The 22,995-nt window shown below is 43.5% G+C and overlaps 1 protein-coding gene across 1 annotated transcript in view; it reads left to right on the forward strand.

Annotated features, from left to right (window-relative positions):
• Positions 1–22,995, forward strand: part of LOC142825327 (maestro heat-like repeat-containing protein family member 2B) — a 44,589-nt gene that overhangs the window by 15,870 nt on the left and 5,724 nt on the right. The window contains exons 8-24 of the mRNA XM_075917283.1: positions 452–544; positions 1,236–1,305; positions 1,420–1,533; positions 2,779–2,852; positions 3,571–3,693; positions 5,151–5,274; positions 6,507–6,616; positions 8,728–8,880; positions 10,663–10,817; positions 12,336–12,498; positions 12,942–13,138; positions 14,431–14,568; positions 14,777–14,888; positions 19,353–19,499; positions 20,510–20,692; positions 21,576–21,731; positions 22,764–22,898. Of these exons, the coding sequence (XP_075773398.1) occupies positions 452–544; positions 1,236–1,305; positions 1,420–1,533; positions 2,779–2,852; positions 3,571–3,693; positions 5,151–5,274; positions 6,507–6,616; positions 8,728–8,880; positions 10,663–10,817; positions 12,336–12,498; positions 12,942–13,138; positions 14,431–14,568; positions 14,777–14,888; positions 19,353–19,499; positions 20,510–20,692; positions 21,576–21,731; positions 22,764–22,898 (2,247 nt within the window). The remainder of the gene's footprint in view (positions 1–451; positions 545–1,235; positions 1,306–1,419; positions 1,534–2,778; positions 2,853–3,570; positions 3,694–5,150; positions 5,275–6,506; positions 6,617–8,727; positions 8,881–10,662; positions 10,818–12,335; positions 12,499–12,941; positions 13,139–14,430; positions 14,569–14,776; positions 14,889–19,352; positions 19,500–20,509; positions 20,693–21,575; positions 21,732–22,763; positions 22,899–22,995) is intronic.

Raw genomic sequence — 22,995 nt, forward strand, 5'->3', positions numbered from 1 at the left:
CTTTAACTCCTCCACAACCTGATACCATCCAAACAGGGTGGACCTACCCTGTGACAGGTGACTTACTTACAGTCTATAATATCTTCATGGGGAAATATATGTAATGACCTAGCAGAGAAAGGCATGATATGATCCAGTGGCTACAAGCTGAAACAGGATACATTCAGATGGGAAATAAGGTCTACCTTTTCAGTGGTGGGATATTAGCCATTCAAACCATTTACCAAGAGTCAAGGTGATCATTTTAAAATCAAGATTGGATTTTTTTCTGAAAGTTCTGCTTTAGGAATTATTTTGGCAATTTCTAAGGCCTGTGTCATACAGAAGGCCTGACTAGTTGATGACAATCATCCCTTTTGGCCTTGGAATCTATGAATTCCATGAACCTGCTTCAGTCATTGCATATTGCTCCTTTGTATGCCCACCTTCTGACTTTCACCCTCTGTTGTAGAGTCTGAGGCAGCTCTTGGAAGTCTCCGGTGAATATAAGATCCTTCTACCTGAAGGGAAATTTCAAGCCATCTGCAGTGCTCTGCACGACCAGGTGAGGGGAACTTGTTCTTGTATCACTTGAGCTTAAGCACAGCAGATCTGAAGCATATTAAGAATAAACATCTTTTGAATGCTAGTGAAGAGCCCGGAGACCTTCTCATGCCTTATTGGTTTCTGCTGGCTTAAGAATAAGCAGATAGTGGTCTCATTTTATTAGCTAAAATCCAGCTCAGTTTGTAAAGCAATTTTAGCATAAGCCAGTTCTTAGAGGGAGTTAGAGTTATATAGTAAAAACTGATCCCATCCAAATGGGGAGGACCTATCCTGTGACAGGGTGACTTAATTGCAGTCTATAATATCTATGTGGGGAAACATATGTAATAATCTAGCAGAGAAAGGCAGAACGTGAGCCAATAACTAGAAAATGAAGCTGGACAAATTCAGACTGCAAATAAGGCCTACATTTTTATGGTGGAATAATTAACCATTTGAACCAGTTACCAAGGGTCAAGTCTTGATTCAATTAGCTCTGCTGCTAAAAACACTTTGAAAGCATGAACTTCTGTTATCCAGTGTATCGGTCATTGTTTCTGATTCTTGTTGTGCAGTCAGTACCATTTATTTTGGGTTCAGAGCTCTATTTGGAAAGGTAGGAAGTGAGTGCTTAGAAATTAATTGAGCATCTTCTTTTCAGTTGCTTGTTCTGATTAGTTTTCCTTTGATCACTTCTCTTCTTCCCACAGATCTGTTCTCCAACTCAGCAGCTCATCATGGAAAATCAAATGGAGCTGTGCTATTGTATCCTACTGCTAGGTAGGGGAAGAGACTCCAAATTACACAGTAGTTTCCTTGTAACTTCCTTCTTTTGTAGGTGTGGTAAGAATGAGCTTTCAGTTGTTAGTGAGGATGTGATTTCTTCCTTTGCAGCCCGTTCTTCTCCTGATGACCTCATAGCATTTCTGCACTCGCAGCTGAAGATTGAGAATGAGACTGTTCGTGTGGCATCCCTGAATCTGCTCACAGCTATTATTGGTGCTGACTGTAAGTAACACAGGAGTAACTGTGACTGCTGCGATCATCGCCATCGTGCTGGGGGTTGAGTTGGGGACATCCAGAGCTAAAAGCATGAGCTGCTATAGGTTGATCTAAAGAACCAAGGCTTTGCAGGCATGGTAGGGCTATAACATACTCATGATCTCTGCAAATGGGGCACAGAGGATCTGTAACACAGGGGCGGATATAGGGCAGGGCGAGTGGGGTGGCCGCCCCGGGTCCCACGCTTCAAAAAGCCCCGCGCACGCGCCGTGGTGCCACCGCGCATGAGCATGGCATCACTGTGCATGCGCCGTGGCAAAGGGGGGGCCCCGCGGAATTATGCTGCCCGGGGCCCCGCAAAACGGTCATCTGCCCCTGCTGCAACACATAGAGTCATATAGTCATAGATTATTAGAACTGGAAGGGACCTTGAGAGGTCATCAAGTCCAGTCCCCTGCCCTCATGGCAGGACCAAGCACTGTCTAGATCACCCCTGATAGGTGTCTATCCAATCTGCTCTTAAATATCTCCAGTGGTGGAGATTCCACAACTTCCCTGGGCAATTTTTCACAGTGTTTAACCAACCTAACAGTTGGGACGTGTTTCCTAATGTCCAACCTAAACCTCCCTTGCTGCAATTTAAGCCCATTGCTTCTTGTCCTATCATCAGAGGCCAAAGAGAACAATTTTTCTCCCTTCTCCTTGCGACACCCTTTTAGATGCATGCTCACCAGAGGGTTGGAAATTCACTAAAGGGACCCAGTGCTGCGCTAAGTAACTCCCATGTGGTCACACAGAAATCAACAGGGTTAATTAAGTGCTGAATGTAGCCTAAAATATTTTCAAGGTACAAATACAAATGTAATCTTGTGGCGGATGCATGTTAATAATAATGAGATAAAAACAAAATAGTACTCCTGACTGAATAAGTATTAGACACTCTAGAATAGATTCCGAATTCTGCTATACTGGTGGTAAACACAGACTAACTTCACTAACCTCCATTTGTCTAACTCTCTTACAATATTTCCATCAGGATAGTATGATGGTGCTATTTACAGAAGTGGAAATACTTCAGACTTAGACTGGTGTAACTGAGATCAGAGTCTGGTCCTATATTTTCCCCGCTGATTCTGTATATGAGTGAAGCTTGGTAGTACTCTTAAATAGGGCACAGGACACATTCTAATGTGGAGCATGAGTGTTTGGAACAAAGATATACTATATTGCACACTTCTCCTTATCTTTCAGTGCCTGAGACAAGAGTTAGAAAGTTTCTGATTGTGAAGGCAGTGCAATCTGCTCTCAGTGATCAGAGTGCTAAGGTAAGATTGTGTGTGGAATAGTGGTATTGCTGTTAATATCTGGGAAGTATTTCACTCAGTGGAGAGTCTGGCAATGAGACACATTTTTAGGGTGAGATTATTAATAGGGTTTCAATTAATCACAGTTAACTAAAAATTAATGCGATTAAAAATTGAAATTTATTAAATATTTTTGTGGTTTTTTACATTTTCAAATATATTGATTTCAATTACAACACAATGACAAGTGTGTACTATGCACTTTATATTATTTTTATAACAAACATTTGCATTGTAAAAATGACAAAAGAAATAATATTTTTCAATTCATCTCATAGAAGTGATGTAGAGCAATCTCTTTAGCGTGAAAATGCAACTTACAAATGTAGATATTTTTTGTTAACTGTAACGAAACAATGTAAAACTTTAGAGTCTACAAGTCCATTCAGACCTACTTCTTGTTCAGCCAGACACTAAGACAAACAAGTTTGTTTACATTTATAGGAGAAAATGCTGCCTTTTTCCTAATTACAGTGTCACCTGAAAGTGAAAACTGGCATTTGCATGGTACTTCTGTAGCCAGTGTTGCAAGGAATTTACATAACAGATGTGTTAATCATTTGTACTTCAGCCACTATTCCAAAGAGATAAAAGCAAAAGCAAAAGGACTCTCATATCCTGTCTCATATTGCATGCAGAAGAGATAATAATAACTCGTGCATAATCTCTACCCTTGCAGGTGAGGATGGCAGCTCTCCATTTTGTCCTGAAGCTGCTCAGTTCAGGAAGTGTGGAGAATTGTGCAGCAGGGGATATGGTCGCCTATGTATTCAGAGAGTTCGATGTGTCCACCAGAAATCTGGTAAGGAGAGTTCTTAACACTTAGGACTCAGTTCTGCCATTCTGGCATGCTGATTGTTCCCCTTGACTTCAGTGGGAGCTTTGGATGCTCAAGGATGCAGCTGGACTGAAGGATTAGAGCTAGAATCTGATCAGTGATATTCGTGTAAAGCCAGGGTAATGCCCCTGACTTCAGTGGCATTATTTTGGATTTACACAAGTGTAACAGAGACCAGAATCTGATTCTGGATATTTACATCTGACAGTGCGACCTACATTCCTTAGACCTCGGGCAAGTCAGTGAAAATTCTGACAACACAATCTTTCAGTGAAATGCTCTTGTATAAGGAAGCACATCTTTTTTATAAATAGACTCTTGATACAATTGCAGTGCCGCTTGTTAAGTTATTGTGGTCACACATAGGTTGGCTGTGTCAGTGTCATAGATGCATTCCTATACTCTCAGGCTGTTAAAGTTGAAGCAAAATGCAGGTCAATGTAGCACTTTAAAGACTAACAAGATGGTTTATTAGATGATGAGCTTTCGTGGGCCAGACCCACTTCCTGATCTGAGGAAGTGGGTCTGGCCCACGAAATCTCATCATCTAATAAACCATCTTAAAAAAAAATAAAAATAAATAAATCTTGTTAGTCTTTAAAGTGCTACATTGTCCTGCATTTGCTTCAGCTACCCCAGACTAACACAGCTACATTTCTATCGCTGTTAAAGTTGAATTTCTATTTCTATTTAATCAGATAAGAACATAAAACATGAATGGCCATTCTGGATCCCCCAGACAAATGGTTCATGTAGCCTGTCTTCTGACAGTGGTGGGTGTTATGTGCATCAGAGGGAACAAACAGAACAAGGCAATTGTTGAGTGATCTCTCCCTTGTTGTCCAGTCCCAGCCCCAGGCAGTCAGAGATATAGGGACACCCATATCATGCATCTCTGATCATCTTATATGGCTCTATCATACCCCCCTGTAAGCATCTCTTTTCTAAGATGAATGGTCCCAGTCCTTTTAACTTCTCCTTGTATGAGTTGTCCCATATCCCATATCATTTTTGTTGCTTTTCTCTGAACTTTTTCCAATTATAACCTAACTTTATTTAAGTTGGAGGACTACAATTGCTTGCAATATTCAAGGTGTGAGTGTACCATGGATTTGAAACAGTGGCATGATGATATTTATCATATTATTATTCATCCCTTTTCCTAGTGGTTCCTAACATACCATTAGCATTTTTAACTGCAGCTGCATGTTGAACAGATGTTTTTAGAGGACTATCCACAATGACTCTGAGATTTTTCTTGAGAGCTACAGCTAATTTAGACCCCATCAATTTGCATGTACAACAAGGATTATGTTTTCCAATGTGCCGTACCCAGGTACAGTAATGGAGTTCACAATAAAGAAGGCAAATAATGTCCAGTATAGCCGGAGAACTTTCATTCTTCATTCTTTTAAAATTAGCCTCAGGAAACTTTTCATCAGATTGGATCTCTGATTGGGCTGTTAGCACCATACACCTGTGATTCAGTTACGACATCGCGTCAGAGGGTGGTTGACTGTATCAACTGTCTTCTCAATATACAAGGTGAGGAGACCATGAGCAGGTGTAAGTAACTCTTCACTTTCTTTCATTGTTGTAATGACCATTTTTTCCATCTGTAATTCTTTCTGTCTTGTTAGCAACACTTATATAACAGAACGATTGGGGCCTTGTAAGTACATTGCTGGAAGAGAACTGCACAAATAATAAATAATCTGCAAATATTAGAGGGTGGACAAAATATAGCACACAGGCCAGATCTGCCCTTCTCCCCAGAATTTCTGTCTGGAGCGCTCAGCTGATTAGCAAGCATGCCAGCAGCATGTGTTCAGCTGCCCCTCTCCGACCTTGCTCCATCCTATCTGCTGCTAGTGGTGTGTGGAGGGGAGGTGAGCAGGGAGACGTGCAGAAGTCAGGGTGACCCCTTTGCCCTTGTCATCATCTCTGCAGAGCAGAGTTTGGGGAGAGGGACACATACAATAGTGCTGCTCCAGTCTGAAGTATGGTGAGTAACGGAGTGCCTATCTAAAGAGGCAGTGCACTGTTTCTAAGATTTCTCTGGCAGCCAGCATGTCCCTCTCTCTCTCTCTCTCACACACACACACACACACACACATTGTCTCACACACACTCTCTCCCCCGCCATATGCCCATATGCCCCCGCTCTGCAGAGTGGGGTGGGGAGAGGGAGATGACAGAGCAGGACAGCTTTCCCTTAAAGAGACTGAGAGCAGAGTGGCTACTGAAACCAGATATACAGAGAAAGATGCTCCACACAGAATACAGTGCCTGTTTAATCCTGTACGAATCACAATGAATCACATGCCATTACTGTTAACTTTCAGACATAGGGGCTACGTCTAGACTACATCCCTTTTTCGGAGGGATAAGGGATCTTTCGGAAAAGGCTTAATTTTCCGCAAGATCAGCATCTAGACTGGCGCTTTTCTCCGGCAAAGCTCCGTGCCGAAAAAAGCTGCAGCCATTTTTATGCTAATGAAGCAGGGGAGATTTAAATCCCCGCTTCATTAGCAATTGCGATACGTCTAATTTACATCCCTTTTCCGAAAAAGAGATGTAGTCTAGACATAGCCTGACGGTAAAATTCTGACTCCGTTAAAGTCAACAAGAATTTCGTCATTGGCTTTAGTGGGGCCAAAATTTCACACACAGCTGGTAATAACATACCCCATAGATCCTCCTGTATGATTATCTATGGATCAGAGGTTCAGTTTTATTAAATGTTGCCATACTTTTTCTCCTTTTCTCTATCCTAGGTCAGTGCACTAACCTGGGGTCAGCAGAGGAGGAGCTGAGTTGTCTCCGTGAGGCACTAACAACTCCAGACCCTGAGGCTCTGTTTCAAGCATCTTCCAAAATGGCTAAGGTAACAAACACTAGGTGACTGTCCTAGTGGCTGTGCACCATTCATTTTCCCTTGTCCAGAGGACTGGAAAAGGGCAAATATAGTGCCCATCTATAAAAAGGGAAATAAGAACAACCCAGGAAACTACAGACCAGTTAGTTTAACTTCTGTGCCTGGGAAGATAATGGAGCAAGTAATTAAGGAAATCGTCTGTAAACACTTGGAAAGTGGCAAGGTGATAGGGAACAGCCAGCCTGGATTTGTAAAGAACAAATCATGTCAAACCAATCTGATAGTTTTCTTTGATAGGATAACGAGTCTTGTGGATAAGGGAGAAGTGGTGGATGTGGTATACCTAGACTTTAGTAAGGCATTTGATACAGTCTCGCATGATATTCTTATCAATAAACTAGGTAAATACAACTTAGATGGGGCTACTATAAGGTGGGTGCATAACTGGCTGGATAACCATACTCAGAGAGTAGTTATTAATGGTTCACAATCCTGCTGGAAAGGCATAACAAGTGGGGTTCCACAGAGGTCTGTTTTGGGACCGGCTTTGTTCAATATCTTCATCAACGATTTAGATATTGATATAGAAAGTACGCTTATTAAGTTTGCAGATGATACCAAGCTGGGAGGGGTTGCGACTAATCTGCAGGATAGGGTCACTAATTCAAAATGACTTGGACAAATTGGAGAAATGGTCTGAGGTAAATAGGATGAAGTTTAAGACAAATGCCAAGTTCTCCACTTAGGAAGGAACAATCAGTTTCATACATACAGAATGGGAAGCGACTGTCTGGGAAGGAGTACGGCAGAAAGGGATCTAGGGGTTATAGTGGACCACAAGTTGAATATGAGTCAGCAGTGTGATGCCGTTGCAAAGAAAGCAAACATAATTCTGAGATGCATTAACAGGGGTGTTGTGAGCAAGACATGAGAAGTCATTCTTCCGCTCTACTTTGCGCTGGTTAGGCCTCAATTGGAGTATTGTGTTCAGTTCTGAGCACCGCATTTCAAGAAAGATGTGGAGAAATTGGAGAGGGTCCAGAGAAGAGCAACGAGAATGATGAAAGGTCTAGAGAACATGACCTATGAGGGAAGGCTGAAGGAATTAGGTTTGTTTAGTTTAGAAAAGAGAAGATCGAGGGGGAACATGATAGCAGTTTTCAGATATCTAAAAGGGTGCCATAAGGAGGAGGGAGAAAACTTGTTCATCTTGGCCTATGGGGATAGAACAAGAAGCAATGGGCTTAAACTGCAGCAAGGGAGATTTAGATTGGACATTAGGAAAAAGTTCCTAATTGTCAGGGTAGTCAAACACTGGAATAAATTGCCCAGGGAGGTTGTGGAATCTCCATTTCTGGAGATATTTAAGAGTAGGTTAGATAAATGTCTATCAGGGATGGTTTAGACAGTATTTGATCCTGCCATGAGGGCAGGGGATTGGACTCGATGAACTCTCAAGGTCCCTTCCAGTCCTAGTATTCTATGATTCTATGATTGTTTTATGCTTTTGTGATGTCTTTCCACACTTGGAGCGAGCTATGGGAGTGAGGCATTCATGGGTAATCAGTAACATGCTTTTCATAGGTATATGCTATGAATGCCATGTAAAAAACAAACAGATTCCAGACAGTTGCATGAACATGCCCATGCATGTGCGCGCGCACATCCATCCATCCATCCATCCATCCATCCATCCATCCATCCAGGGGGAAAATATGTGAGCGGGACATCAAGCTGAGAAACCAGTCTTGGCACCTTGTGTGTTTACCTGAACCTATATTTGTGTGCATGCATCTCTTTGCATATTTTTATATTTTGTGAAAAGATGTCATGTACATAATAGAATATAAACTGGAAATTTACATCCTGTTTGTCCCATACAATGTTGTGCTAACTGTACAACCTAAGATCTAACCTGATATTATTAGTGTAGAATAGAGATGTGGTAGCTAGAAAGATTACAGAGAAAATTTTAATTGCAACTGCCTTGCCAGATATGAGCCCAATTAGCAATTTGCTGATGAATACATTATTTTCCTATACAGCTCTTAGGCCTCCTTTCTTAAAAGTACTGGAGCCGACTATCATTGCAATCTTTCCTGTTTTTGATCTGTCCACAGGTGGTTAGTAAGTACTTTCCCTCTGAACAAGCCACAGATTTTATTGAGGCCATACTGGATCGTATGCTGTCTGCTAGCCCCTCCTGTGCCACAGCAGCCGGTCTGTGGATGAAGATCATCCTGAAGGAGTGTGGAGGTGCCATGCTGGATGAGGTAAAATAGAAGCTGGAGAGGTTTTTCTGGCTAACCTGCAGGCTTTCAGGTCTTTGCCATCATTTGCAGTGAACACAAGTCTTGCTGTTTCTCCCCCTGGGATTGGAAGTTAATTCCATCTGTGTTCCTATCCTGAGTCAGGCAATGGGGGAATCAACAGCAGAAGACAGAGATAATCTAACGGTACATCTGCACTAGCTCGTTAGTTCGAGCTCGGTAGGGTAATGAGGGCAAGCGGAGTTGCAAATGAAGCCCGAGATTTAAATATCCCGGGCTTCATTTGCATGTTCCCTGGCGCCACCATTTTTAAATCCCCCTTACTCCAAACTCCGTGCCCGCGGCTACATGCGGCATGGACTAGGTCAGGCGTGTCCAAAGTCCGGTCCGCGGGCCAATTGTGGCCCGTGTTCCAGTTTAATACGGCCCCACAGGTAATTTGGCAATATCTATCTTTTATGGCCCCCAACGAATCCATATGTATTGAGATGAATACATTGTAAAATCTCAGTTAATGTCAGTTGGTCTAAATCAGTTATAAATATATTTGGACACAACATGTATACTTGGTGTTATGTTCCTGTTCATATTTTTTGAACTTAAAAGTTGACAGACAACCTTTATTACCAATAATATGTAATGTATTTACAATGTTCCTGACATATATTTCAGCTTCCTGGATTTTTTTTTCATCTGGCCTTCAGATATGAAAGGCAGAGTGATTTAACACCTGTTTAGATTTGTCATCCATGTGACGAAATGAAAAGTATGCCGTTTGCAATAAACTTTGCATAAAATAGTTAATTTGCATTTAATTTTAATGGTTCAAAGAATGTCAGGCAAAATGGTCGGCCCTCACGCATGTTCACTTCATCAAATCTGGCCCTCTTTGAAAAAAGTTTGGACACCCCTGGACTAGGTAGTTCAAATTAAAGATCCTAATTCGAACTACCGTTACTCCTCATGGAATTAGGATCTTTAATTAGAACTACCTACTCCGTGCCGCGTGTAGCCGCGGGCACGGAGTTCGGATTAAGGAGGATTTTAAAATGGCAGCACCCGGGAACATGCAAATGAAGCCTGGGATATTTAAATCCTGGGCTTCATTTGCAACTCTGCTTGCCCTCATTACCCTACCTAGCTCGAACTAACGAGCTAGTGTAGCCGTACCCCAAGGGAAAAGGAAGATGCTTGATTAGTTGTCTATCTTATTGTCACAGTTTCCAGCCATGAAAGGCTTGGAAAAATTAGACTCCGAGTAAAATGCAAAAAGAGAATATCCGGCCCCAAGAGACAAGCTAAGTGAACTACGTCTTAGGGCCTCAGATAATGAGGGGTCTCTAAAAATACCCCCAAATTACTAGTTTTTACTTGCCTCTTTGCCTATGTACAGATAGATAGATAGATAGATAGATAGATAGATAGATAGATAGATAGATAGATAGATAGATAGATAGATAGATAGATAGATAGATTATTTCTATTTTCATTGTCCTTTCTGTTAGAATAATACATGTTTTTTTGGAAATGCAATGAGGCCTCTTTAACTTGACATAGCTTAGGGCCTCAGCATGTCTTAACCCGGTGTTGCAGCCAGGTATGGGCAGAGATATGTATAATTTTTGTGGGTTAAATCTATGCAGCCATGTCTAAATACTTGTTTTTTGAAGGAAGGATTTTCTACAAGAACAGCAAATTGCTAAACGACTAAATAAACGTTTTGGTTCTGCGGAATGAATGGAGAGAATGGAAAAGGGACATTTTTTCTGGTTTTATTCTGTCCAGGTGCCAGCTATCCTGAGTAGAATATACATTCACATGCCTACCATCAAGCAGGGTAGCTTGAGGCAGTTCCTGGTGGAGGCAGTGTCCATTCTAGGTCACCATCACCTAGAGGCAGTGATCTTCAGCCTCCTCCTCAAACGTCTGCCGATGGACAGGTATATAGTGCTCCTTACAGTGTTCATTTTGGTAACCATGGATCCCACGGCTTCACTGGAAGATGTAAGGCTTCATTTAAGCCACAGACAGTTTGAGATAATTCCTAAAGGTTAATAGCTTGGGTCTTTCTGCAGAAAGGTCCAAGACCATGTCAAGGTGGGTGCAGGGAGAAATTAAGTGTCATTCTGTTTCCATTAATTAATAGTTGCTTTGGCATCCTAAAGACTTCCCTTTACTGGCATCACTGGAGTGGACTTTTGCCTCTCCAGACCCCTGAACTAACATCACCCTGGAAATTGCCAGTGACTGTTCGTTTTCTGGTAGCATGAAAGCTTCAAATCCAAATTCCTGGCTGATTAGCAAGGATAGGGCACCAGGCTTTTGGTATCAGCAAGGGTATGGCTGCTGGAATGGAATTGTCATTCTTGGTACTTAAAGACAGGGTGGTAAGCATATCTATCATTTCATTCAAACATCCCTAGCTGAATTATCAGTCATCAGTGCAGGAATCTAAGAACATGAGAACGGCTGTAGTGGGTCAGACCAAACGTCCATCTAGCCCAGGATCCTGTCTTCAGACAGTGGCCAATGCCAGGTGCCCCATAGGGAGTGAACAGAACATGCCCATTCTGGCAAATAGAGGCCAGGGAATGCCATTTGTGAAGAGGTCATGGGCTAGCCACAAATATTTGTTCTCATAGTTGTACATCCAGTTAGTAGGAAGATCATTTTTCTTTCTTCAACTTGTCTCCCAGGCCGTAGATCTTTGGGCATCACATGCTCATGATTCCATATCTACTGAGAAGTAGGAAAACAGGAACTGTGATTAGAGCTCTGTGTCCTTTCCTTCTGAAGTCTAGCATTAATGGTTATGGTGCAGTAAGACTAGGGTTGTGTCTATACAGCACCCTAAACTTGAAATAAGATGCACAATATGCACTCTGCAAATTGCGTATCATATTTTGCATAGCCTATTTTGAAATGTGGCGCTTCTACACAGCACCAAATGTCGAAATAATGTGCTATTTCAAGCCATCCCTTATCCCTCATGCAACAAAGTTTATTGGGATGGCAAAATAGTGTGCCCATTATTTTGAAAAATATTTCAAAATAACGGGCTGCTTGTGTAAATGTGGGGTAGCTATTTCAGGATACCTCCAGGATCCCCAAATAGTCATGCACTGTAGAAATGTAACCTGAAATGTAATTTAACTTAGTTCTGTAACTAGAAACTCAATATGTAAAACATGAGGACCATATAAGGAGGACAGCACTCTGAACTTGCTCATCATAGGCAGGGCTTGACAAATAATACAATCTACTCACCCATGGCGTGTAGATTGTAACCTGGAAGAGCCAGGTTTGGGCGATCTGTGCACGCGCAGATCGCCGGACAGCGCGGTTGGTGAGCCCTGATCATAGTCAAGGAGAAAATTTGTTCTTTACTTGAATATGATGCATATAGTCAGAGCCACAAAAGTCTCCAGGGGTCACATATAACTTATGTTAAATTGCAGTGACACCACTGAGCTGTGGAGATCTCTGGGGACAGATCCCTTGCTCGCCCCTCAAGTCCTGAAGGTCCTAATAGAAAGAATAAAGACTCCAACAAGCCAAGAAGGAAGCACGACCTCAGAGACAGAAACTGACCTGCATTTAGCAGCTGCTGAACCTCTCACAGTAAGTTAGACGACAGACATGTATTTCTCTGCCTTGTGACACACATGCTGATGGAAAGCTAGATGAGTGGTATAATATTGTCATATGGGCACTTCTTTTCTGAAGTACTGTTTCCTGGATTCCAGCTGTGCTTTCTGTGGCACAACAGATGGCAGATTTAGAGTATGTGGCTGATTCACTTAATAATATCTGGCAATTAGAAAGTCTTTGAATAAGATTTCTTACAGTGCTTTGCAAATGTTTTGTGCAACTCATAACATGCCTTGATAGGTCGTACACATTTTTACAGATATGGGACGCTAAGGCACACATGGAGTGAATTGCTCTCGGTCATTCATCAAGTTAGTGACAGGAGTGGGAATTTAGTCCAGCAGGTATCAGAAGGGGAGAGAGTGTGATAGTGTTAGGAAGAGACCTCTTCTTTTACCATGCTCTCCTTTCAGGCAACATGTGCCATCTTTGAAGTGGTGTCAGCATTGCAGTTGAGCAAAACTGTGCAGGAGCTGTTCCCGGAGTTGTTCACTGTTCTTCTGCAGCAGATCAGCCAAACCCTAGGACAGAAGATGCCTTTGCCCAGGATGAGCAGCCGAAGGAGGTTATTTAGAAAAGGACAACAACTATGTGAGGGCAACCCTTGCAGGTAATTAGAAGAAAGGGAGCAAAACAAAGAGAATCCCAGTACATTTGTGTGACACTCCCCAGGAGTTCTCAGGGTTATGAGGCACCTTACCATCACCTGCTTTTAATATGAGAAAGTCTTGTTTGTGCTTGCTATAGGTCAGTTCCCTGAAACCACCAAGCTCTGGCAACACAAACACTACTATCTAGGCCTCCTCAGGCCTCAGTCTCTTTGTCCTCTCTTTCTGACTACAGCTTAGAGAATCTCTATCAACGGATTCTCCTCTAAGAGAAGTCTCCCTGCATCTCCCCACCAATCGGCTTTCCCCCATCTCTTAGTTTAAAAACTGCTCTACAGCCTTTTAAATGTTTAGTGCCAGTAGTCTGGTTCCACCCTGGTTTAGGTGGAGCCCATCCTTCCTGTATAGGCTCCCCCTCTCCCAAAAGTGTCCCCAGTTCTTGATAAATCCAAACCCCTCTTCCCTACACCATTGTCTCATCCACACATTGAGACTCTGAAGCTTTGCCTGCCTACCTGGTCCTGCGCGTGGAACTGGAAGCATTTCCAAGAATGCCACCATAGAGGTCCTGGATTTCAGTCTCTTTCCTAGCAACCTAAATTTGGCCTCCAGGACATCTCTCCTACCCTTCCCTATGTCATTGAGACCTACATGTACCACGACCACCGGCTCCTCCCCAGCACTACACATAAGTCTATCTAGATGCCTCTAGCATTTTGTCTCTTTTGCTCTCTGTTTCCCTCAAACACTCCTGTGGGTGTCCCTTTAGGCAGATTCCTTATTAATGGGATAATAGGTTTGTTGATTCTATAGCCCCACTCTAGCCAGGCAATCAGGTACATTTCTATCCAATTAGGCTTTCTCTGGGGAAGCTAATTAGTACTAGTAGTTACCAGAGTGCTGACCCCAAGTGCAAGCTCTCAGCACCCTGTCACATCTCGCTGGACATAGGGCCCCAAAATAACCATTAGTGATCACTAATCTCTCTGTGTCCCAGCTTTTGGGGTCTGGTTGTGTATTTTTTCCATATTACTGTACTGTGCTAGTGCCCATACACCTTGCAGATAGGAGAAAGTGACTGCAAAATGTTGTCCATAGCAACACTAGTAATATGAGATGTATGAGACTGAAATACCTCCTGGAATTAAGTCCTTCCAAAAAGAGTGGTCCTCAGGATACTGTCAATGGATGAACTGTCAATGAACAACAGACCTGACAAGTAACTGGGGTTTCCTGACTGCTTAGGCTGTGCCTTTCTATTGGTTACTACAGTTCTGTGCCTCTTTTCCCCCAGGCTTTCTATTGAAGCATTAGAGGCTGTGCTTCTCAAGGCTACGAATGAGAAACTGATAAGAACTCTCTGGATGCAGAAAACTTGGATGCTTCTTGAAAATCCGCAGACTCACCACGAGGGGGTGTGTTTGCTGGTGAGGTAAGAGATCTAGGAGACAGCACTTCATCCTCAGGGATCGGCAACAAATAGAGTGACTGACAGGGAACTTTCAGGTATAGCTTTGTGCGGGGTGCCCTGGGTGAGAAACACAGAGCTTCCATGCGTAGGTTTTAGAGTTGTATGGTCATAGCAGCTAAGCTTTTGAAGTGCACAGTCTGCCCCATAAGTGGTTCCTTTTGTCTTCCAGGGTTCTGCAAAGATCTGGAGTAATAACAGTGGAGATCATACAGAGCCTCCTTCCCTGGGTAAATTCCCCATCAGAAAACCAGCGAGTCACCAGCACAGCTTTCTTTGCTCAGGTATGAGCAGTTCCACCATTAGGCTGTTATCTGTTGTTTACCTTTCTCTGGGGAATTGTACAGTTCAGTTCACAGGAATTCATTTTAGATAGTAGAATGTGTCCTTTATAAGGAAATCTCATAAGGAACTTCATTACACCTTTCTTAATCATTTTCTCTTTGTTATTTTTGGGGCCTAAACTAGCCTAGCCTAGCTGCCTATTCTAGTTGCTGGTTAAGAGAGAGTGAGCAAGATATAGATAGGCTACGTCTACATTGGCAAGATTTTGCGCAAATAGGGTATGTCTACACTACAGCACTAATTCGAATTAACTTAATTCAAATTAGTTAATTTGAAATAAGCTAATTCGAATGAGTGCATTTAGACCTAAAAACTAATTCAAATTAGCATTTTGCTAATTCGAAATAGCATGTCCACATTGAGTGGACCCTGAACCGAAGTTAAGGCTGGCCAGAACCAGTGCCGTCAGGGCATCAGGTTAGGACTTAAGGTGTGGAGCTGCTTCCTCAGGCTAGCCGAGGGCTGTGCTTAAAAAGACCTGACCCCCATCCCGGACAGACAGTTCTCAGGATTCCCCGCTTGCATGTCTAACTCGATGGGGACATCAAAGCAGTCCTGTCTTGGAGTGCCCTGAATGCCCACACTCGGCACATTTCAGCACTCGACCATCAGCCCGGCTGCACTTGCCGCAGGCTGCCATCCGGGGGAGGTCAATCAGGGGGCTATCAGGATCCAGGAGGCCCTACAGGAAAGCTTCCACCCCGAGGAGCCCGCAGAGCCACCCCAGTCCTCCCCATCGGGGGCTCGTGCCCCATTCCTCCCTCACCTCCTTCCACTTACCCTTCCCAAGCCCCCTCTTCCTGATGTAAAAAATAAAGGACACGTGTTCAAAAAAAGAAACTCTCTTTATTTAACAAAACTGGGGGCGGGGGGGATTAACCTCTGGGGGACTGGGAAAAGGAGGTGGGAGAGGGGAAGAAAGAGGGTGGGAGAGGGGAGGTAGAAACCTGGGAGGAGGGAGCTGGAAGGGGGAAGCCAGGGGAAGAAGGAGGAGGGGAAGTATAAAACTATGGTACGCCATATCTTCAGAACTGTCTACAGATGTGGTCTTCTCACCTCAAAAAAGATATGGCCTTAGAAAGGGTTCAGAAAAGGGCAAGTACAATGATTAGGGGTTTGGAACAGGTCCCATATGAAGAGAGGCTAAAGAGACTGGGACTTTTCAGCTTAGAAAAGAGGAGACTGAGGGGGGATATGATAGAGGTCTATAAAATCATGAGTGGTGTGGAGAGGGTGCATAAAGAAAAGTTCTTCATTAGTTCCCATAATATAAGGACTAGAGGTCACCAAATGAAATGAATGGACATCAGGTTTAAAACTAATAAAAGAAAGTTCTTCTTCACACAAAGTTCTTCTTATAGTCAACCTGTGGAACTCCTTGCCACAGGAGGCTTTGAAGCCTAGAACTATAACAGAGTTTAAAGAGAAGTTAGATAAATTCATGGAGGTTGGGTCCGTGGAGTGCTATTAGCCAGGGGGTAGGAATGGTGTCCCTGGCCTCTGTTTGTGGAAGGCTGAAGATGGATGGCACGAGACAAATTGCTTGGTCATTGTCTTCGGTCCATCCCCTCCGGGGTACCTGGTGTTGGCCGCTGTTGGCAGACAGGCTACTGGACTAGATGGACCTTTGGTCTGACCCAGTACGGCCATTCTTATGTTCTTATGTACTAAGCGCAGGGCTCAGGGTCGGGGGTCTCACTGGAACAACTTGATTTTCATGCAAACCTGCTCCTGGGTTTGGATGTGGCCTTTGGTGGCCAGGCTGGCAGCTATCCTGCCCTAGACGGCTGCATTCCTGTGCCTAGTGTGGAGGTCGTGGACGCTGGAGGCCTCCCCCCAAACCTCGATAATGTCCACGATCTCTGCACTAGACCAGGCGGGCGCCTGCCTCTTGTGGCCCTGGGCAGGCTCCTAGGAGCCGCCAGCCTGGTCTTGGGGAGAGGCGGAGGGCTGGGTGGCAGCGGGTGGCTGGCTCATGCCATGCCAGGTGCAGGGTCTGCTGGCTGGGTGCTGGCAGGCTTGCCACTGGCACAGGCACTGTAGCCAGACCATGCCCCTTTAAGGGCTCTGGGGCTGGGAGAGGGGCAGAAAAGTTTCCCTGGTTTGGCCCAGAGTGGCCATCAGGGCAACCTGATTAGGGTTAGCCTCCAACTAGTTCGAATTAAGTGGCTACACAGCCCTTAATTTGAACTACTTAATTCGAACGAGGCGTTACTCCTCGTAGAATGAGGTTTACCTAGTTCGAATTAAGCGCTCCGCTAGTTCGATTTAAATTCGAACTAGCAGTTTGTATGTATAGCCGCTATTAAAGTTAATTCGAACTAATGGCTGTTAGTTCGAATTAACTTTGTAGTGTAGACATACCCATACTTTTAACGCAAGAGTTTTCGCGTTAGAATATTTGCGCAAGAGAGCGTCTAGACTGGCATGTGCTGTTGTGCTAAGAGGCGCTTTTCTGCAAAATCATCCGTGCCAGTGTAGACGCTCTCTTGCGCAAGAAAGCTCCGATGGCCATTTTAGCCATTGGGCTTTCTTGCACAAGAAATTAATGTGGCCTGTCTACACTGGCCTCTTGCGCAAGAACAGTTGCACAGGAGGGCTTTTTCCTGAGCGGGAGCATCATAGTTTTTGCGCAAGAAGCACTGATTTTAGACATTAGAATGTCAGTGTTCTTGTGCAAGAACTCCCCGCCAGTGTAGACTGGCAGCTGCTTTTGCGCAAAATCATGCCAATGTAGATGTAGCCATAGAATTTGAATTACTAGACCTTTTCTGACAATTCCTAGGGCTAATACTGACCAACAGCTCCTGATTTTGGTCTAGCTCAGCAAATCTTCTAAATGAATCTAGTGTCCTAATACTATAAAATAAGCAACATACAAATACATTAACATCTATCTTAGATTCTCATTAATCTAGAATAATAGATTCATAGAACATTCGAACTGGAAGGGATCTTGAGAGGTCTTCGAGTCCAATCCCCAGCCATCACGGCAGGACCAAGCACAGTCTAGATCATCCCTGACAGGTGTTTGTCTAACCTGCTCTTAAATATTTCTAGTGATGCAGATTCCACAATCTCCTGAGGCAATTTATTGCAGGGTTTAACCACCCTGACAGGCAGGACGTTTTTCCTGCTGTCCAACCTAAACTTCCCTTGATGTAATTTAAGCTCATTGCTTCTTATCCTATCCTTAGAGGCCAAGGAGAACAATTTTTCTCCATCTTCCTTAAAACATCCTTTTAGAAACTTGTATTATCTGAGTACTTCAAAATGATAATGTAGTATCTGAGTGCCTCAAAACTCTTTAAAAGTATGTATCCCTACAATACCCCTGTGAGGCAGGGAAACACTATTAGTCCCATTTTGCAAACAGGAAACTGATGCACAGAAGGCCCAAGTGACTTGCCCAACATCATCTAGGAAGTCTTTGAGGGTGCAGGAAATTGAACTGGAACCTCCTAAGTCCTAGGCTGCTAACTACTGGAGCATCCTCCCTCTCCACAGCCTTGCTATAACGTCTGTGTCATATTTCACATTTACGCTAAGTCGCTATTTTAGAGGCTCATCTGGTGGTTCTAGGAATCTGTTTGTGCCCCAAAATCTTTCTACACCCCACCTAGGAAAGGAGTCACAAACGTGGGTTTTCAAGAGGCCTCATGAAAGCTGCCAATCAGAGCCCAGCTGGCTCAGATATATGGAGCTACAGGGCTTTATTAGGTCAGTTCCTTTCAGGAAGTGGAGGGCCAAGAAAAGATGCTATTCTCTGGCCAAACCAATTCACAGGGGTTTATTTCAGGCAGCATTTTCTGAAGCTGAATTTGCAGAGAGAGAGTCCTTACGAGCCTTAAACATATAATTAGAGGGAGAAACTGAAAGTGGCCCCATAGGAAGAACCCAAGGAAAAAGTAGCAATAAACTGAAATGAAGCAATGACTCGCTGCCATTTCTAGGTTGGAACCAAGAGTAGTGGGCAGGCTCAGGTTCCCCAGTGGCATAAACCCGATGAAGGGGACAAGGCTTATGGAGAGGTTGAACAAAGAACAGACTATAAAGGGTCCAGAGTTGGGGCTGAAGACCCTAGTGAGGGCAACAGGACCTAAAAGGCATTTGTTTGGACTTTGGGACTTGGCCAGAGGGCTGAGCCATGGAAGACTCACTAAGATCGACTGGCAGGATGCACCTGGGCGAGAAAAGGATTGTGGTATCAAATGCAGTCACTGAGAGGCTTTCAAGGGATGAGCAATCACCCATTATAGTGCCTAAAAGGAAAAATCCATGTTTTTAACACAGTACTCATTCATATAGAATAATAAATTACAGTGTATTACGTGTCTCCTCAAATTATATTCGCTATCTTAATGAACATATTAGAGCTAATGGACATGTTGATTTTATTTCAGCTAATGACTGATCCCATACTCAGGGAGAAGAAGATCCTTAAGTCTATCTTACATAGCTTAGAAGAAAGGTCACGGGACAATAACAGCATTGTCCGTCAAATGGCTGTAAGAGGCCTAGGCAATTTAGTCTATGGGGCACCTGAGAAGGTAAGATAGAATACTGAATACAATGCAGCATAACTAGAGAAACTAAAGGAAACAATTGCTCAGGATTTACAGAGGCCATGCACAATGCACTAGGCCAATGTCTGCTCTCTCATACCCCTGTAACCTCTTTGCAGTCAATACACAGCAGGTTTGTTCTCTTGGTAAGCTGGGCATAAGGAAACAATATGTACTTAATATGATCATATGTAAATGTATACTCCTAGGAATGAAGAGTGTAGGCTTTATTTCCACGATGAGAGATTCTATTCCAGGAAACAGAGACACTAAAAAACTCAAATCATGATAGATAATCAGCTGAACGTAAGCACCCAGTACAAAGCTGTGACCAAAAGAGCTGAGGTGATCCTCGGAGGCATAGACAGAGGGATTCTGAATAAGAATAAAGAAGTTATTTTACCTCTGCTTATGGCACTGGTGTGAGAACTGCTAGAATACTATGTCAGGATCATGCCTGCAATTCAAGAAGGATGTTGATAAATTGGAGAAGAGTCACAAGAATTTTCAAAGGGCTAGAAAATGTGCCTTTAGATTCAATGGGGGGGGGGGGGGGGAATGAAGCTAAACTAATTCAGACTGCTAGTAAGGCATACATTTTAATGGTAATTTTAATCATTGGAACCATTTACCAAGGGTTGTGGTGGGGTCTCTATCAGTAGCAACTTTAAAAACAAGATGGGCTGTTTTTCTAAAAGAGGTGCTCTAGTCAAACAGACATTATTTTGGGGAGGTTCTGTGTTGTGAAGGAGGTCAGACTGAATGATCACAATGGTCCCTTTTGGCCTTCAAATCTAAGTAATTAGAAATCTAATAGGATTACATAGGTGTAATATGGCACAGAGTTTGGCTTATTGTAGCTAGTACCTGATGTAAAATATAGCTATAGGTCACTAGGGGGGCAGATGAAATTCCCACTGCTTCATAATTGCTAAAAAAACATATTAGAAATGTGGTTAGTGGAAAGTGTTTTTTAATGTCATACGTCTGAACAGGTGAAAAAGTACAAGAAGTTTCTTCTGGAGGCACTGATCAGGACTTTAGAAGACACTTTCAGTTCTGAAGTCACTGCCGAAAGCCTGAAGGCACTGGCCAACGTTCTGAACGAGCTGAAAGGGAAGGACATAGGTTCTTCCTTCAGAGACCTCACCACACAGATCCGGAAGTACTTCGATAATGTACGTGAACAGAAGCCTTCAACCCCAGTTCAGCTGACATTGATGAGGCTCCATTTACAATGCATGATGTGTCCTCACTGGGCATTGTTCATGTCAGAATGAAGTGATTTTAGGCCTTAGGGAAGAGATGTGTTTTATGGAGGAGCAGAGAATTAAGAAAATGAGGATGCCATCCCTGCTCCTTCAGTCTCACCCTTCTGTTCATCTTTATTTCCAATGAGAATGGCAAAGGAAGTATGAATACTAGATTAGGTAGCTGCATACAAGGAAAATGGGCATACAGGGTGTAATAGACTGTTTTGGGCCTGCTCCATACGATTTTTATGTCAGATGGTTGAAATTATTCCATTTTGCAGAGAAGTTTGAGATTTCAAATTTTGGTTTTGTTCCTATTTGGGGGACACACCCCCCAGCCCAAATTTCAAAACTCTTTGTGAAACCGTAATACTATTCTCAACCCAGCTCTACTGGGAGCCTTGCCTGAGGGCAGTCTACTGGCAGACTATGCTGGAGACAGGGAACCTGGAAACACTGGGAATTAGAGGTGCCAGGGTGCACATTTCCTGGCTCCTTGTCAGCCTGCCAGACAGGCTGTTCTGAAGGTGAGGGCCAGGAAGCCCAAGATCCCAGTTAGCCTGCTAGATGGGTCACCAAGAAGCTGACCAAGTACCCCTACTTGGCTTCTGGAAGAATGTTGTCAAAATTGAACTGTCTTCAAAGTATTTTGATGAATCAACACATTTGGCCCAAACTTGATTAATTCCAGTTCTTTTAAACTTCTGTAGTTGGAATCACTCTACCCTAATGTAGAAGAGACAGCTGTGCTAGATACATGATGTGGTTATTTCTTCGTTACCAACCTGTGTGGCTTTCTTGGCTATAGGAGGACAACACTCTTCGTGCATTGGCCTTTGTCCTGTTTGGTATCCTGGCCGGCTCTGCAAAGAGAAAATGGAAGGACTATTTTGCCAAGCAGGTTAGACAGAGCTGGGTCACGCTTCTGCTGCACCTGCAAGATCCAAGCCCTGAGGTTTCAATGGTAAGAATGACAGTGACTTAATTACTAAGCAAAAAGAATCTTCCTCCTGATGCCAGGGGAGCTCTGCTATTCCTTCCCGCAGTGGAGACCTAAATTCTTCCCTCAGTTCATTGCCCTCCTTTTGAGTCAATCCCAGACAGGCTGGTCCTTAGCAGCCAGGGTTGTCTCACTGGAGTTCAGGATAGGTCATGGGTCTGATCCCAAGAGTTCATTCCTGCCTATCTCTGCACCCCACGTTCCTGCCTCCCCACAACAGAGGAAAGACCACAGCTATGCCTAGTGAAGCAGCTTTCATAGCTACATCTGTTCTGAAAAAACATTGCTGCTATCTCCAGTTTTCAGTATTATAAAATCATAGAACCATAGGTTTGGAGGAGACCTCAGGAGGTCACTGAGTCCAACCTCCTGCCCAAAACAGGACCAGCCTCAACTAAACAATCCCAGCCAGGGCTTTGTCAAGCTAGGATTTGAAAACTCTAGATTTAGAGGTTCCTTTGCCTCCCTAGGTAACCCATTCCAGTGCTTCACCACCTTCCTAGGAAAATAGTTTTTCCGAATCTCCAACCTAGACCTCCCCCACTGTAACTTGAGACCATTGCTCCTCATTCAGTCATCTAGTACCACTGAGAACAGCCTCTCTCCATCCTCTTTGAAATCCCCCTTCAGGTAGTTAAAGCCTTCTATCAAAGCTCCCCTCACTCTTCTCTTCTGAAGACTAAATAATCCCAAATCCCTCAGCCTCTCCTTGTAAATCATGTGTTCCAGCCTCCTAATCATCTTTGTTGCCCTCCATTGGACTTTCTCCAATGTATCAACATTTTTTAAGTAATGGGGTGCCCAGAATTGGATGCAATACTCCAGAAGTAGAATCCCTTTCCCCCTATTAAAGTCATGCTGGCATATTTTCTGTCTATTACTTCAGGGGAATCCCTTTTATTCTTGGGGTAGATGAGCAGTCAAGGACATGAGTTCCATTTGAATGAGCACAATACGTGTTATGGAACAATTCAATGGTGCAACCCTCTTTTTCAGGAGTGCAGAGCTACATTTCATCTCTGTGCCCCATTTTTGGGACTGAAGAGGCTCCAAACTATACTTAATGAGCATCTTAGTTGGAGAACCGAGCTGAACCCTGAGGAGCTCCAGATGGATATCTGCAGACACCTTGTGAGTGACCTACAGAATTATATGAGATTATTGACAGCATAGGCTTGTGGTGTAGAAGCAGGGGGAATGTGTGATGGGCAATGTAAGTATCTATGGG

Source organism: Pelodiscus sinensis, unplaced genomic scaffold (assembly GCF_049634645.1).
Source record: "Pelodiscus sinensis isolate JC-2024 unplaced genomic scaffold, ASM4963464v1 ctg49, whole genome shotgun sequence".
In the NCBI taxonomy this organism is placed as follows: Eukaryota; Metazoa; Chordata; order Testudines; family Trionychidae; genus Pelodiscus; species Pelodiscus sinensis.